We start from the raw sequence: 15,459 nt of genomic DNA, 5'->3' as shown, positions 1-15,459 counted from the left end.
CAAAAGTTGGATTTTGAGTCCTCTCTTATATATTTTTTTTGGGGTATTAAACCATTGTTTTCCATCTAGATCATCTTTTTTATGTTTTTCGTGAATATATTTTTTAATAATTTATTTATTTTATATATATCAAATAGTTACAGTATGGGCCTGTTTGGAACCTGAGGCTACGTTTGGATTGAGTGTTTTTGCACCTGTTTTTGAAAAACTGTTTTTCACATTCCAAATGCTACAGTAATGTGTATTTCAAAAACAACTTCAAAAACACCATATCCAAACAATATATCAAAAACAACTCCAAATATATTTCAATTATGTATATTTAATTTGTATATTTTAATAAGTATATTTCAATTTGTATATTTTAATTATGTATTTTAATATGTATATTTCAATTATGTATTTTAATATGTATATTTCAATTATGTATATTATATATATTATATTAATATAAATATATTTATTTCAATTATGTATAATATTATATATATTATATCAATTGAAATAAATATTATATATTTATATAAATACATTTATTTATATATAAATTTATAAATATATTTATTCAATTTTGTTTTATAATATATATTAATATGTATATTTCAATTATGTATATTATACATAAATTATATTAATAATAATGTATATTATATATATTATACATTTCTAATATTATATATTTATACTTACATATTATAAATATTTTATTTTATTTATAATATATTTTTATATATTTATAATATATTATATATAATATAATATATATTATATTATACATTTATATAAATGTACATTTATACATAATATATAAATATTTATGTATATTTATAATATACATTTATATTATGTATAATATATAATATAATACATTTATACATTTATAATAATATACATAATATTAATTTTACATTTATACATAATATTAATACATGTATACATTTACATTAATTATATTAATACATTTCTACATAATATTAATATATATTTATAATATATTAATTGATACATTTATATAATATTCATTTATAATTTATACATTTTTAATAATATACACTTATACATTTAAATATACATTTATATTATGTATTATATATAATATAATACATTTATACATAATATCAATACATATATACATTTATATTAATTATATAAATACATTTCTACATAATATTAATATATATTTATAATATATTAATTTATACATTTATAATATTCATTTATAATTTATATATTTATAATAATATACACTTATAATTTATAATATATTTATAATATTCATTTATAATTTATACATTTATAATAATATACACTTATACATTTATAAATATATTTATATTATGTATTATATATAATATAATACATTTATATATTTTTATATGAATATATAAATATATTTATTTATAAATATCTATAAATGTATTATAAATGCATAAATGCATATTTATATAAAAATATAAAAATTATAATTTATACATTTATACATTTATATAATATTCATTTATAATTTATACATTTATAATAATGCACATTTATACATTTGTAAATATAAATGTATTATAAATGCATAAATGTATATTTATATAAAAATATAAAAATTATAATATTCTAAAAATACTCAAAAATATGTTTCAAAAATACCTCTAAAAATAATCCAAAAAAATCTACAGTAAAAGTTTTTCATATAATTTTTGAAAAACAACCCCAAAAATAATTAATCCAAACGGACTTATTTTTCAGATTCAAAATGCTACAGTGGTGTTTTTGAAAAACAAACCCAAAAACAGCTAATCCAAACGGAGCCTGTTTTTTGAGAGTTTGTCTAAAACTTTACTGTAGTGCACTGTAGAAGTTTTTGAAAAAATTTTATAAAAGTTTTTGTAAGGTGAAAAATTTTTTTGTAGAAGTTTTTTGTAAGATAAAAAATTTTGTAAGGTGAATTTTTGTTTCCTTTTCTTTTTTTTTTTCTTTCTTTCTCTTTCTTTTTCCTTTTTTCCTTTTTCTTTTCTTTCCTCTCTTTCTTCTTCTTCTTCCTTTCCCCTCCCGCCACCCTCTCTCCTCCCTTTCCCCTTCTCCTCTCCTCTGCATTTCCCCCGCCACCCCTTTCCCCCGCCAGCCCCCTCTCCCCGCTGCCACACCACCCCCTCCCCCCGCCACCTTCTCTGCCCCTTCCCCCTCCCCTTTGCCCCGCCACCCCCGCTGCCCCTTCCTCCTTCTCTCACCAGCTCAGAGGAAGACGTCCTATATGGATTGCGAGCGGATAGGCTCAGTGAATCAGCCCCGCCCGCCACCAGTGGAAGCAAGCTGCCATTCCCCCTTTGCCTCGCCACCCCTTTCCCTCTGCGCCCAGTTTCTGAACTCGCAATTGACCAATGAAGCTTTTCGAATGGGTTTCACCAACAAAATGGAGAATCACTCACTTAGCTTCTCGTTGCTCTGATCAACTGAAGACTCCGGCATAGAAGTAGGTCGACTCCGGAGAACTAACAGAAAGATCAAAAACTTTTGTGCAGCGAAAGAAACAAAGGAAAGAGTCTTCTGTGTTGCTGAGAATTGAAAAGGAAAAAACCAGCCAAAACGACGTCGTTTTGTTAAAATGTTTCAGAAAGGGGGCGAAAGTTTTGGGAGAAGTTTTTGGGTTCCTGTAGCAAAAGTTGTTAAAAAACTAGTATTATACAAACTTGCCTAAAAACCAAGGTTCCAAACAGGACCTATGGCCCTGTTTGGAAGCTTGGTTTTTTACCAAGTTTGTATAAAACTAGTTTTTTAACAACTTGTGCTACAGGAACCCCAAAAAACTTACCAAAATTTTTAACCTACACACTTAAAATATCCAAAACACAACAAAAAAAAAAAATTTCCTTCCTCTTTTCTTCTTATTCCTCTCCCACCACCACCTCCATTGCCGGCTCTGTCGCTGGTTCCCGCGTGAATTTCCGGTGCCGGTGCCGGTCTTCTTTTTTTTTCCCTCTCCCCCTCTTCCTCCCCTGCCATCATCCTCTCTTGTCTTTTTTTTTTCTCTCAACGTCCGGCACCATTCCCACCTCTCTGTGGGAAAAAAAAAGAAAGAAAAGAAAGAGGATGAGAAGCGGGAAGGGGACAGGGAAGGCGGGGGTGGCGGGGCAGAGGGGGGCGGCAGGGGGAGGGGGAAGGGGCAGAGGGGGGCGGCGGGGGGAGCAGGAAGGTGCAGAGGGGGGCGGCAGGGGGAGGGGGAAGGCGGGGGGAGTGGGAAGGGGCAGAGGGGGGCAGGGGCAGGGGGAAGGCGGAAGGCGGGGCAGAGGGGGCGCGGGGGGAGGGGGAAGGGGCAGAGGGGGGCGGCGGGGGGAGCGGGAAGGGGCAGAGGGGGGCGGCAGGGGAGGGGGAAAGCGGGGGGAGTGGGGAGGGGCAGAGGGGGCGGCGGGGGGAGAGGGAAGGAGGGGGAGGGGGATGGGGCAGAGGGGGGCAGGGGCAGGGGCAGGGGGAAGGCGGAAGGCGGGGGGCGGGGGGAGGGGGAAGGCGGGGCAGAGGGGGCGGCGGGGGGAGGGGAGGAGAAGGGGAAAGGGAGGAGAGGGGTGGCGGTTGCTGGCAGGCTGCTGGGGGTGGCGGAGGTAACGGGGAAGAAGAAGAAGAAGAAGAAGAAGAAGAAAAATAGAAGAAAGAAAAGAGAGAGGAAAGAAAAAAAAAAGAAAAAGAGAAGAAAGAAAAGAAAGAGGAAAGAAAAAGAAAAAGAAAAAGAAAAAGAAAGGGAAAGAGAAAAAAAATAGAAAAGGAAAAAAAAAAGAAAAAAGAAATTTTTCACCTTATAAAAACTTCTACAAAATTTTTCACCTTACAAAAATTTCTACAAAATTTTTTCAAAAACTTCTACAGTGCACTACAGTAAAGTTTTAGACAAACTCCCAAAAAACTCAGGTTCCAAACAGGCCCATATTTCTGTATAAAAACTCTAAAAACTAGCAATACAAATGGGATCTTATGTTTTTTAGTGTTTCAAAACAAAAAGGAAAAAGAATCTTTTCTTCAAGATCACGAAAATGATTTATTCCATATGTTCGGTACGGGCTACATGAAAACTTGCTTGAGGAGAAACGATAACTAGAGTGAGTGATGTATATTTGAACAGAACGTCCGCGATGGGTGAAATCCATAGAAACGGGTCAGCGTGGACTAGAGGAGGTGTCAAATTTTAAATCCCAATGACAAAAGCAGCACTAAAATAGAAAGTGACAGATTCTTCGTTTGTAAGATACCAATACTATTCAATGCATCGACTCAACGTGAAGCTGGTTTCTTTTTTCTTTTTTTTTCCAACAAACGGCAATACCGTGAAGCTGGTTCCTTACTCAAAAGTTTTTCTTCAAATTCAGGCCTTTTTTTCCATCCTTTGCTTTGTTAAGGCCTTGTTTTTTTTTTTTTCATAATTTTACAAAAAAAAGACTGTAATCTCTTTATTTTTTTTCATAATTTTACAAAAAAATTATTGGTAGTGATATACTCGTAGTCATCAATCCGATGACATATCATTTTCTTTGTATGTCCTCTGCCCTGCCATTAATCATTTTCTCTGTGTGTCCTCATCCCCTGCCAATAATTTGATTCTACGTCCCGCATAAACCGGTAGACGATAAGCTGGAGCTGCAACTAAATCAAGTCCGAAGTTCCAAGAAGCTCTTTCTCTCTCTCTATTTTTTTTTCTCTCTTCTTCGCGCAGTTCGGATTTATCTCTTTGGGCGTCGCGTATGGCTTCTTCTTCCAGTTCGCCGTTAGCAGCAGTATAGAATTCCAGATCCAGCTTGTTTTTCCCAAAAATTAGTTGACCTCGCAAAAATTCTAAGCATGATGGCTCTGTTCAAATCTAAATCTTAGATTCCGAAACCATTCAAATTATTGTAGAATGTCGCAAGCATTATTGTAAGCTGCGGATCGGTCGGAGTCGGAGTTGCAGAATGCAGGCAATTAAAGACAGAGCACATATAAAAGAGCATCGTCTTCGCAATCAGCATTATTGGCGATCTTCTGTACTGCCACTTTTGTTCTTAATCATTCTCTCCATTGCCGCAATTGTTTACACGCGCCTGCTTGACGCTTCCGTACGTAACTTTCTCACTGCATACTTTACTCATCTCCTTTTTGTTGTTTGTGCTTTCACTGCTTTGTGGTCGATCCCCCCATTCCTTGTGCTTGTGCTTGCACTTTACAGGGATTTGTGTTGTTAGACTGATCATTTTCCTTATCATACCCAGCCTTATTATAATACAGTGGTACCAAACGTTTGAGCATTCTTTTACTCACCACAAGTTCTTGAGTGCGAATTTTCCTTCCTTGTTATGCAGAATCCCAAATGTTACCACAATTACCAATTACGGTTGCCTTTTTTTTTCTTTTTTCAGTTGTACAAGCTAGCTACGTAAAGAATTTATGGTGGTAAACTTAATTAAGGTTCAAGTTAAACCATTTGTTTTCCATGATTTAGATGCTAATTAGAGAACGCGAACAAAAAATTAAGAACTCCCTTCCAAAAAAAAAAAAATAAAATTAAGAACTTAGATTTTGACGCTACAATTTTCTTAACCTTGTGCAGTCGATTGCTCAAAACTACTCAGAGCATTCCATATTCACAGGCATAACATTTCACAACTACCACAGTAGAGAGTATACCAAGAAAACCACCCAATCTGATGAATTCCCCGTAAAGAAAATTGAAATCCCGCTTAACTGCACAGCTGGAATCTCGAAGCGGACCTGCCCAGCAAATTACTACCCATCACAGCTTCTCGTACAAGATCAGAACATTGCTACAAGTCCTCCTCAACCTACGTGTCCAGATTACTTCCGTTGGATCCACGAAGACCTATGGCCATGGAGAGAAACAGGAATTACGTTGGAGATGCTGAGCATGGCTAGGAAGACAGCCCATTTCCGATTGGTTATAGTCAATGGAAGGGCTTACGTGGAGAAGTTCAGGAGGTCGCATCATAGTAGAGACACCTTTACGTTGTGGGGGATTCTTCAGTTATTGCGCAAGTACCCAGGTCAACTCCCTGATCTGGAACTCATGTTTGACTGCAACGACCGGCCGGCTATCATGAAGGAAGTTCAAAGCGGACCAAATTCACTGGCCCCGCCGCCGTTATTCGCTTACTGTAGAGATGATGCCACCTTGGACATTGTTTTTCCAGATTGGTCATTCTGGGGATGGTACGATTTGCTTATACTTGGCATGCATCTACAGACATAATCAGATTCTTTAAATTTTTTTCCTTAAAAAGAAAGAAGAAAAAGCTATATACGTACGATGCAACAGATTCGTCTAATGATCACTACCCCTCTATTTTATTCCAGTACAAAGATTCTTGTGTGAAAATTCATGTGGGATCGAAGATGAGAAATGCATTGAGAAGACTTCAACCGCCGAGCATTTTTCTTTTAGTTCTGAATTTTCATTCTAGGCTTTTCTTTTGGAAGAAAAAAGAGGAAGAAGAAGAAAAACTTTTTTATGAGCTAGCTTTACCTGTATCGACGAATGTGGGGTTTAAGTTTGTTTACTCGTGAGAAAAAATGTTGCAGGCCAGAGCTGAATATAAAGCCATGGGAGTCATTGTCAAAGGATCTAAAAGAAGGGAATGAGAGGAGTAGATGGGTAGAGAGGGAGCCACTTGCTTACTGGAAGGGGAACCCTGCAGTGGCACGAAACAGGCTGGATATGGCAAAATGCAACGTTTCAGACAAACAGGATTGGAATGCTCGCATTTACTCTCAGGTACCACAACCTCATTCTATTCGGCGATGCATTTTTAAGTGTTAAACTGGAGTTACACGTTTCTAGAATTAAGTCCAATTTGGCAGTGTCACTAAATTATCCTTCTTTTTCATTATAATTGATTTTAACATAAAGGTCAATTGCATAAAGATCTCACAGATTATACTTTGTATAGGACTGGATTCGTGAGCAGCAGCAAGGTTACAAACAATCTGACTTAGCAAGCCAATGCACACACAGGTAGAGTAGACCTTTACGGTGATTACTTCTTGCCATCTCTTGTCTTCGCTTGTGGTTGATCCCTTTTCTGGCTTTTTGTTACTCTGTACATGGTAATCATTAACTCTAGCCAATCACTAGTTTAGTTGGAATATAAGGGGCAAAATTCACTCTTATTAAGGTGTGTGATATGATGTGTAGCATTGTTTTTTTTTTTATTTTTTTTTTTACACATGACCCTTCTTTTTCAAGGTTTAATGATAGCTGCTATTTGCCTACTTTAGTTGAACTTTGATCTTGTAACTCCTAACTGCCCGAACCATATATACAGATACAAAATCTATATCGAAGGCGTTGGATGGTCTGTGAGTGAGAAGTACATTCTCGCCTGTGATTCTCTGACCTTACTAGTGAAGCCACGTTATTACGATTTTTTTGCAAGAAGTTTGATGCCTTTGGAGCATTACTGGCCGATAAGAAATGATGACAAGTGCAGATCACTAAAGCATGCTGTTGACTGGGGCAACACCCACCCGCAAGAGGTAATTGATGGCTTAATTTGCACCATGACCAACCTTTCTCATTTACAAAGATTCATATACACGACAGGCACAAGCCATTGGGAAGGCAGCAAGCAGTTTCATACAAGAGGAGTTGAAGATGGAATACGTGTATGACTACATGTTTCACCTGTTGAGCGGATACGCTAAGCTATTGAAATTCAAGCCAGGTGTTCCTCCGAAAGCGGTCGAAGTTTGTTCCGAGTTTATGGCTTGTCCTGCACAGGGATTGGTGAAGGAAATGATGATGGAAACTTTTGTTAGAGGTCCATCCGATGCACCGCCATGCACAATGCCTCCGCCTTATGATCCACAAACTCTTCATTCAATTTTGGAGAGAAAAGAGAATTCAATGAAGCAAGCTGAGACGTTGGAGAAACAGTATTGGGACGCTCGAAATAAACATAACTAGTTATGCATTTTTACCTTTCTGCCTGCTTCCTCTTTTTGTCCATAAGCGTTAACCAATTTTTAACGTTTTTAATCCACATAAAAAATGGATAGACCTTTTTTAATTTAATTCATTTTTTGCATGTGGTAGAAGTCTTTATTAAAATTTGAAAAGGTTGAGGATTTCTTCAAAAAAGAAGCAAAATTTTTCCTTCAATTTAAAGAAAAATAAAATTTGTCAAGTAGTAAGTAAGTTTGATTACTGAAAGCGTAAATTTCTATTTGTGATTAAACTTACTGCTTTAGGGACATACTTACTAATTTTCCTATAAATTTATTAGCACTAATATTAATTATACTAACACGATACTATAACATCCGACTTGTCACCAATGTCAATTGAACTGAAAAATTTACCCCATTAGCGTGACTCACGAACTGTAGCATTGTCCCATGAGAGTGGAAGTAGAGGATTAGTGGGCTAAACACCTCTTCATTGCAATGGAAAGAATTTCTCCCCATTATATCCTAATAAAATTAATTTAAAAATTATTTTCAAAAATCAACACCATGCATAATATATTTCATCACTGGTATAAGTTATACATAAAATTTAATATGAAATTGACTAAATTTTGTTGTTTTAATCATTATAAATTTTGACTCGTTCTTCATTGTTCAAATGTTTCATATAAATTGAATGTCAAAATATTCTCAAAAGAATATTAGTTTTTAGTATGTTGATCTAACAATTAAAAGAAAAGTAATGATACAATCGGATGATTTTATAAAGTTATAGTAATTTAGATAAGGTAATGTTATTTGTACTCTCCATATGTTATTTGCACTTTCACTATTCCATTTTTATTTTGATAAGACCATATTTTCCTCTCCCTAATTTCATCTCTTTGTTTATGAGTTAACTTTACTAGATTTTCTCTTACATTCTAAAATCAATTAATTATTCCATTACACATTAAAATGGCTAATTTAAAATTGTCACTAATATGTATTATGTATTTTTCAATAAAACTTTAAGAAATTATATGATGTCAAAAATCAATCTAGCAATGTAATATGAATAGAGTCCAAACTTCAAGCCCAAAAAAAAAACAAATAAATAAAAAAATTCAAGTGTCAAAGATGACCAAAAATTGAGTATAACTATAACGTCTTATAAATAGGACACTAATTCTTTAAAAACTCTACTGAGAATAGATCATATAGCCACCATAGAGAGAATGAAACTTTCTAGCATATTTCAACAAAAGCATAACAGCATCTAATATCAAAATGATGCAATAGAAGCTCAATCGTGCTCATAAAAAATCTGGAAAATTGAAATTCAAATAAGAATATGAAAAATAAATTAAAAACAGTTATTTAGATTTAGAAAAAGAGAAGCAAAAATTAATTTTTTTTTCCTTTTGAACACGTACGCAATTGTACCTAACTTCCTTGCATGCGAACACAAGATAGGATAGGAAAAGAAATCAGGACAGAGATAATATGGTCTCATCAAGATAAAAATGTGATAGTGAAAATGCAAATAACATAGGGGAAGCGCAAATAACAATACCCTTTAAATAAATTGAAATAGAGAGACCAACGGAGAGAAATCCAATGTAGAGAATTCCAACCCGAGAATTAGTTAGGGGCCGGGTGACTTTCAAGTGCCTTCTCCCACCGGATTTGAGTCTGAGTTACCTGTTTGACGAGGAAACATCACCAATTAGCCGTAGTTTATCTTTAATGAGCCCCAAAGCTGCAATGCAAGTCAATAGAGCATTAACAGCTTCCATCCCTATGTCATCAACCTATTTTTATAGCTTAAAGTTGATTTAACTTCTTGGCTTTACATCCTTCCTTCGTGGGATATGCATACACGGGGTTCATCTGCAACCCAACTGGGGAATCCCAATTCCCAAATCCTCGCTCGCCCGAAAAAAAAAATAGAAAAAAACTTATTAAAGACTTTCGCTGCAATCCAACGACGAAGGCCGTTCAAGTGGGGAACACAGAGTGACCAAGAGTGGTAAGCTAGCCGGTGATCTAACGGCGTCTTAAACGGAAAAAAAAAATAAGGCGTATAAGGAGGACTGGACAACGTAAAGATGAGAGATAAAGAGGTGCATGGATTTGGGCATCATAACTGGCGATCTTGGCTTCCTTTGTCAATCTTCGTCATCTCCTGCATGGCTGCTTTTGCCTACTCACGCTTTATCGACCCATCCGTACGTAAAACCTCTAATAACTCTCTCCTTAATTTCTGGTTAATTATGCATGCCACAGTTTCCAGTTTTGTGCCCAACTTCCACCGTAGAACTACAGTGAAGGTTTTATGATGATACCAAACTTTGATGTCTATAAATAGAGATTTATGTGATCGGTCATTGACTAGATTGATCGTTAGTTATTGATGATATATATATCAAGGGAAAAGAATGTAGGATTTTCCGGACCAGGCTGAATGGATGTTTTTTGATTTGTGATTTCATTTGTACAACTCTCTCAGTTACTCGTAAATGTGCAGAACTACCTGCAAAAATCAACATCTGCTAGCATGATGTTTGAGAAGAAAAGTCCTCACAACTACTCGCAAAAATCAATATCAGCACCTGAGACTAAGAACAAGATTCATGGAACCCAACTGAACTGTTTGCCCGGTAACAGCAAGTTGACGTGCCCTGGAAATGAATCCCCATCCGAACTTGGTCACTTTGAAAATCAAGAACGTCCATCAAAACCACAGCCTACCTGTCCTGATTTCTTCCGTTGGATCCACGAAGATCTATCGCCCTGGAGAGAAACCGGAGTAACACTGGACATGGTGAAGAAGGCTAAGGAAAAGGCTGCTTTCAGATTGGTAATAGTGAATGGGAAGGCTTACGTAGAGACCTACTCAAAGTCGCGTTACAATAGAGACATTTATACGCAGTGGGGGATTGTGCAGTTGCTACGGAGATATCCCGGTGAAATGCCTGACTTGGACCTAATGTTTCACATGAGGGACCGCCCAATTATTAAGAAAAATCTTTATCCTCAGCCCGGTGACAAGGCCCCGCCACCACTCTTCGGCTATGATGGAAACGATGCCACCTTCGACATCGTTTTTCCAGATTGGTCATTCTGGGGATGGTACGATTCTTTCTTTCTTCTCTTCTTCTTCCTTTCTCTTTTTTTTTTTTTTGGTGGTCGTAATATGCAAATTACTCCTTGGATATGAGGCAAGTTCCAAACTCCATAGAAATGAGGCAAATTTACATTCTAGAATAAATTGATGGGATCCTGTTTGTATGTTTAAATAATTTTTTCTTTTTCTTTTTGTTTTGTGTCAAACCTAATGTGATTATTTTTTTTTAAATCAGGAATTAGCGCTTATTATTTGTTTATATAAATGTTGTAGGCCTAACACTGGTGTAAAGCCATGGGAGGGGCTGTTAAAGGACTTAAAAAAGGCAAATGGAAGGAGTAGATGGGCGGACAGGGATGAACATGCTTACTGGAAGGGATCCATAATGTCCGCAGACAGGATGGACTTGGTCAAGTGCAACGATTCAGACAAAGAGGATTGGAATGCTCGTATTTACGTAGTGGTAACAAAGCTTCATAAATTTCTCTACATACAAGTGGTGGCGGAATTTGGAATTTTCGCTAATTTGCAGCATATATATATAAACTCTCCTTCTTATAAGTGATTAAGAGGAAGTTATTTAGTAAGGATGTGTTTGATAAAATTGAAGTTTGAAAGTTGAAATTTGAAGTTTTAAATCTGAAATTTGAAATCAGAATCTATTAAATCAGTGAATTATTAAGTACAAAATTTGATACATTTAAGTAAATATCATTTATTTTTTAGAGAAAAGTTTGCCTAAAAAATTCAGCGCCACTTAATGAATTTAGATGTTCTAGTTTTGGTTATCAAATACGTAGATTTGAACCAATTATGTTTAAGTGTTGAATTGAATTATCAAACAGGTCTAAATAAATAGATGATGCGCTAATCCTCCTTCAAAAGCGATGAAGCAGGACCTTGATTGCCAGGCTAAATACTAAAGTAAAGTACTCTTAAATAAAACTAACACATCCATTTTTTTTTTTTTTTTTTTTAAAAAGGAAATCGCATTGGAGTTAAGGTAACAGATAGAGTAATCTTGTTCTAGTTGTGAACGATTCATCATCTTCTTCATTAATTAGAGGTTCATGTTTAAAAGATTTTTGCAGGATTGGGGTCAAGAATCGAAGCAAGGTTTCAAAGGAGCGAGTTTTGCAAATCAATGTCGCCACAGGTATATTACAGCTTCATGTGCAAGCAGTGCTGGTACTCAAAGAGTTTTGCAGATCAGTGTATGCTGTTCTAAAATTTTGGAAGTGGCTGCTGGGACTTTGTCCCTGTATTATATTGTGAATGCTAAAAGTAAAATGCTCAGCGCAAGTATTGATTTGTCTCCTCCGTTGCTCGAACCATGCATGCAGATATAAAATCTACATGGAAGGAATTGGGTGGTCAGTAAGTGAAAAATACATTCTTGCCTGTGATTCTGTTACTTTACGAGTGAGTCCCCGTTACTACACCTTCTTCTCCAGAGGTTTGATGCCTTTGCAACACTACTGGCCTATAAGAGGTAATGACAAGTGCAGGTCTATCAAGTATGCTGTTGAATGGGGCAACCACCGCAAGGATGAAGTAATTTAATCTCTCCTTTAATCCATTCTCAACTTCTCCTATGCGAATGTTTTCAGATATTCAACTCATAAGATAGTTTATTAAACTTAAAAAAAAAAAAAAACTACTTCCAATCACGCTTGCACCAGTGCAGGCACAGTCCATGGGCAAGGCAGCTGGCAAATTCGTTCAAGAAGAAATGAAAATGGAAAACGTGTACGATTACTACGGTCCGTTTGTTTCAGGTGAAAATGTTTTCCAGGAAAATATTTTCCTAATTTCCCGTGTTTGGTTGCACAAAAGTTACTGAAAACATTTTCCTATGTAAAATATTTTCACTCATCTTATGGAAAACAACTTCCCTTCCAAACTTACTGAAGTTGTTTTCCGAAATGCATGCATCCCGCCTGTAGTATGTTCCAAACTTATTGAAAACATCTTATAGTATGTTCTTTTTTTTTTTTTAGTGTAAACAGGATGACTCAAACCCAAGACCTCTTCCTTACACTCCCTCCCCCGTACCACCCAACCCTCTCCCTAGTATATTCAAAATAAAAAAAAAATCTCATCATGTTCATCCTATACTAGTAATTAATTATGTATAATAGGGACATTCTTTTCTAGAGAAACTTTTAGCAGTGAGAGTGCAAGATATATGTCACAATAAGCATTGCATGTGATTGATATTTGACACTAAATGGCCAGCAATTTGTTTATTGCTTAAGAAGATATTTTTTATTCATATATACATTTCTCCAAGATTTTTTAAAGTTAAACAATGAGATAAATTTTCTTATTTTGCATGGGAAGAAGTATGTAGTTATAATGTGTAGAAAGTAAAGATAGAGATAAAAGTGAAAATATTTCAAAAGTTAAACAAACATCAGAAAAATGAAGTAAGAAAATATTTCAATAAGCTAACCAAACACCTGAAAATGATGAAAGGAAAATGATTTTCATGGAAAATTACTTCCACGGAAAATATTTTCCCAAGGAAAACATTTTACTTCCAACCAAACAGACCCTACATGTTTCATCTCTTGAATGGGTACGCTAAGCTTCTCAAGTACAAGCCTGTTGTTCCCGCAAAAGCGGTTCGACTTTGTTTGGAGTCGATGGCGTGCCCCACGGCCGGATTGAAGAAGAAGTATTTGATGGACAGTATGATCAAAGGTCCCTCTGATTCCCCTCCCTGCTCCATGCCTCCTCATGATCCTCAAACCCTTCGTTCAATTTTGGAGACAAAACGGAACACAACAAAACTAGTCGAGGCCTGGGAAAAACAATATTGGGAGACTCAAAAGAAGCATACTTAGTTGCACTTCTTCTTTTTTTTTTTTTTTTTTTATTACCTAAACGTATGTTTTTCTTTCTCTCTCTCTCTCTCTCTTTTTTATGCGTATCATGTTATCTTATGTGTTATACGCATTAGGTTTATGCGTATTATGTTTTCTTTCTATCCTTTCATGAAATGTCTATTCTTTCTATCCTTTCTATCACTTTTTCTTTCCCTTTTGTTGTCTAGTTGGATTAATCTGGCCAGTAAAGTTTTTAAACTTGAAACTGGATTCGAGTTAATTATTTTAGATTGCAAATATTGCCCAAAAAATGACATATCATGTGCCATTAATGAAACCAATAATTAGGGAGAAAACACGAAATTACACATATGTAGATATAAACGATATAACCTCCACAAAATAAATAAGAATTATGATTTGCGGATAAAGATTCCATCAAGTATTCATTTTTTTAGCCAAAATAGTTGAATTATCTATTTAATTTAGCATGCTGAGAATGTTTTGATCTAATGATTAAACCAAAGGTTTCAAAATTTAGAGGTTTTAGGTTGTAATCTTCTTTCCCCCGCTCGACTTCTTAAATTATATCCTTTCCTTATTAGGAAATTTTTTTAAAAAAAAATCAGCTTAATTTAAGGCAAATTTCTCATTTCCTTGTAATATATGCACCTCACGTTACAAAATCAAATTCAATTTGTGTTAGAAGTAAATGCATTCTAAACTCAGGGCATGCTACGGGCTCCAATGGGACCTGTTGTACTAATTTATTAGTTACCACTGCAAGAATTTGCGACCAGGTCAACCTTTTAGCCCTAAAGGTTTGGCAAGGGCACCTCCCTATGCTCGGTCCTCACCGACTAACGAGAAGCAGCGGCAACGCGACGCGCGCTGGACCGAATCAGGTCTGGCAAAGTTTGGCAGTTCCCAGTCAAAGAAACTTTCCTCTTACCATTGTTGATGAGTAATTGAGTAATCTTTCATCATTTTCTGAATAAAAAGAAGGAAAAAAAAAAAAAAAAAAAGAGAAGAGGGTAGCTGATTAAAATTTGTCGCCAGGAGTTTGGTTCAATTGTTTTCAATGAACTAGAATCAAATTCTTCAAATACAAAATGAGTAACTATAACATCTAGAAACTTCAAACTAGCCTCCCCTGACTTTGTTTGCTCTATGATCTGCTTAGCTACGCTTCGTGGCACAATAGCATACCCTACCAAAAATAATAACAATAATTAGAAAAAAAAAAGCATAAGAAAATCAAGAGTGCATCACAAGTTGGCAACTTATAGTGATTTATAAAGCTTTCACGTTTCCATCAACAATTTGATATCAATAGTAGTATTATCTTGTCATGCCCCTTGTCCAACAACTTTGTTAAAATTTTATTCCACGCCTACCACTGGTTTGACCAGAAAAGCTTCATCAGTTTTTCAATTGCTGGTTTGTTTGGGTAGTAGATTATTTGTCAAATTTTATTTGTTTGTATCATCAATATATTTTTCAATCACATTTTTATGTCACATACATTAAATTAGAAAAGTGTTGCAGTGTTTTTTTTTTCAAAAAAAATATCTCAAACAATCTAATATA

The 15,459-nt window shown here is 35.4% G+C and overlaps 2 protein-coding genes across 3 annotated transcripts; both read left to right on the top strand.

The window, feature by feature from the left end:
* Positions 1 to 4,217: 4,217 nt before the first annotated feature.
* LOC113730067 (uncharacterized) lies at positions 4,218 to 8,035 on the top strand. Of its 2 annotated transcripts, none has more exons than XM_027254514.2 (6): positions 4,218 to 5,066; positions 5,558 to 6,174; positions 6,544 to 6,736; positions 6,912 to 6,976; positions 7,287 to 7,497; positions 7,565 to 8,035. In XM_027254514.2, exons 1-6 carry the CDS (start codon positions 4,923 to 4,925, stop codon positions 7,925 to 7,927), a joined length of 1,593 nt encoding a protein of 530 aa, XP_027110315.1. In that variant the 5' UTR covers positions 4,218 to 4,922; the 3' UTR covers positions 7,928 to 8,035. The 2 variants fall into 2 exon arrangements, with proteins under 2 accessions (XP_027110315.1, XP_071934192.1); XM_072078091.1 differs by having other exon boundaries at positions 4,926 to 5,066; positions 5,700 to 6,174.
* Positions 8,036 to 10,019: 1,984 nt separating this feature from the next.
* On the top strand, positions 10,020 to 13,887 carry LOC113733413 (uncharacterized). Its single transcript, XM_072081516.1, has 7 exons — positions 10,020 to 10,139; positions 10,421 to 11,043; positions 11,312 to 11,501; positions 12,130 to 12,194; positions 12,382 to 12,592; positions 12,726 to 12,805; positions 13,593 to 13,887. Exons 1-7 carry the CDS (start codon positions 10,020 to 10,022, stop codon positions 13,885 to 13,887), a joined length of 1,584 nt encoding a protein of 527 aa, XP_071937617.1.
* Positions 13,888 to 15,459: the final 1,572 nt, after the last annotated feature.

This window comes from Coffea arabica, chromosome 2e, assembly GCF_036785885.1.
Source record: "Coffea arabica cultivar ET-39 chromosome 2e, Coffea Arabica ET-39 HiFi, whole genome shotgun sequence".
In the NCBI taxonomy this organism is placed as follows: Eukaryota; Viridiplantae; Streptophyta; class Magnoliopsida; order Gentianales; family Rubiaceae; genus Coffea; species Coffea arabica.
Note: the sequence above shows the minus strand (reverse complement) of the source record. Positions and strands in the feature narration are given on the sequence as shown.

Coding starts and splice junctions, on each gene's coding strand:
- LOC113730067 (XM_027254514.2), top strand. CDS start 4,923: ATGCAGGCAATTAAAGACAGAGCACATATAAAAGAGCATCGTCTTCGC. Junction 6,977..7,286: donor GCAAGCCAATGCACACACAG/GTAGAGTAGACC, acceptor CCATATATACAG/ATACAAAATCTATATCGAAG. Junction 7,498..7,564: donor GCAACACCCACCCGCAAGAG/GTAATTGATGGC, acceptor TATACACGACAG/GCACAAGCCATTGGGAAGGC.
- LOC113733413 (XM_072081516.1), top strand. CDS start 10,020: ATGAGAGATAAAGAGGTGCATGGATTTGGGCATCATAACTGGCGATCT. Junction 10,140..10,420: donor CACGCTTTATCGACCCATCC/GTACGTAAAACC, acceptor CAACTCTCTCAG/TTACTCGTAAATGTGCAGAA. Junction 11,044..11,311: donor GATTGGTCATTCTGGGGATG/GTACGATTCTTT, acceptor TAAATGTTGTAG/GCCTAACACTGGTGTAAAGC.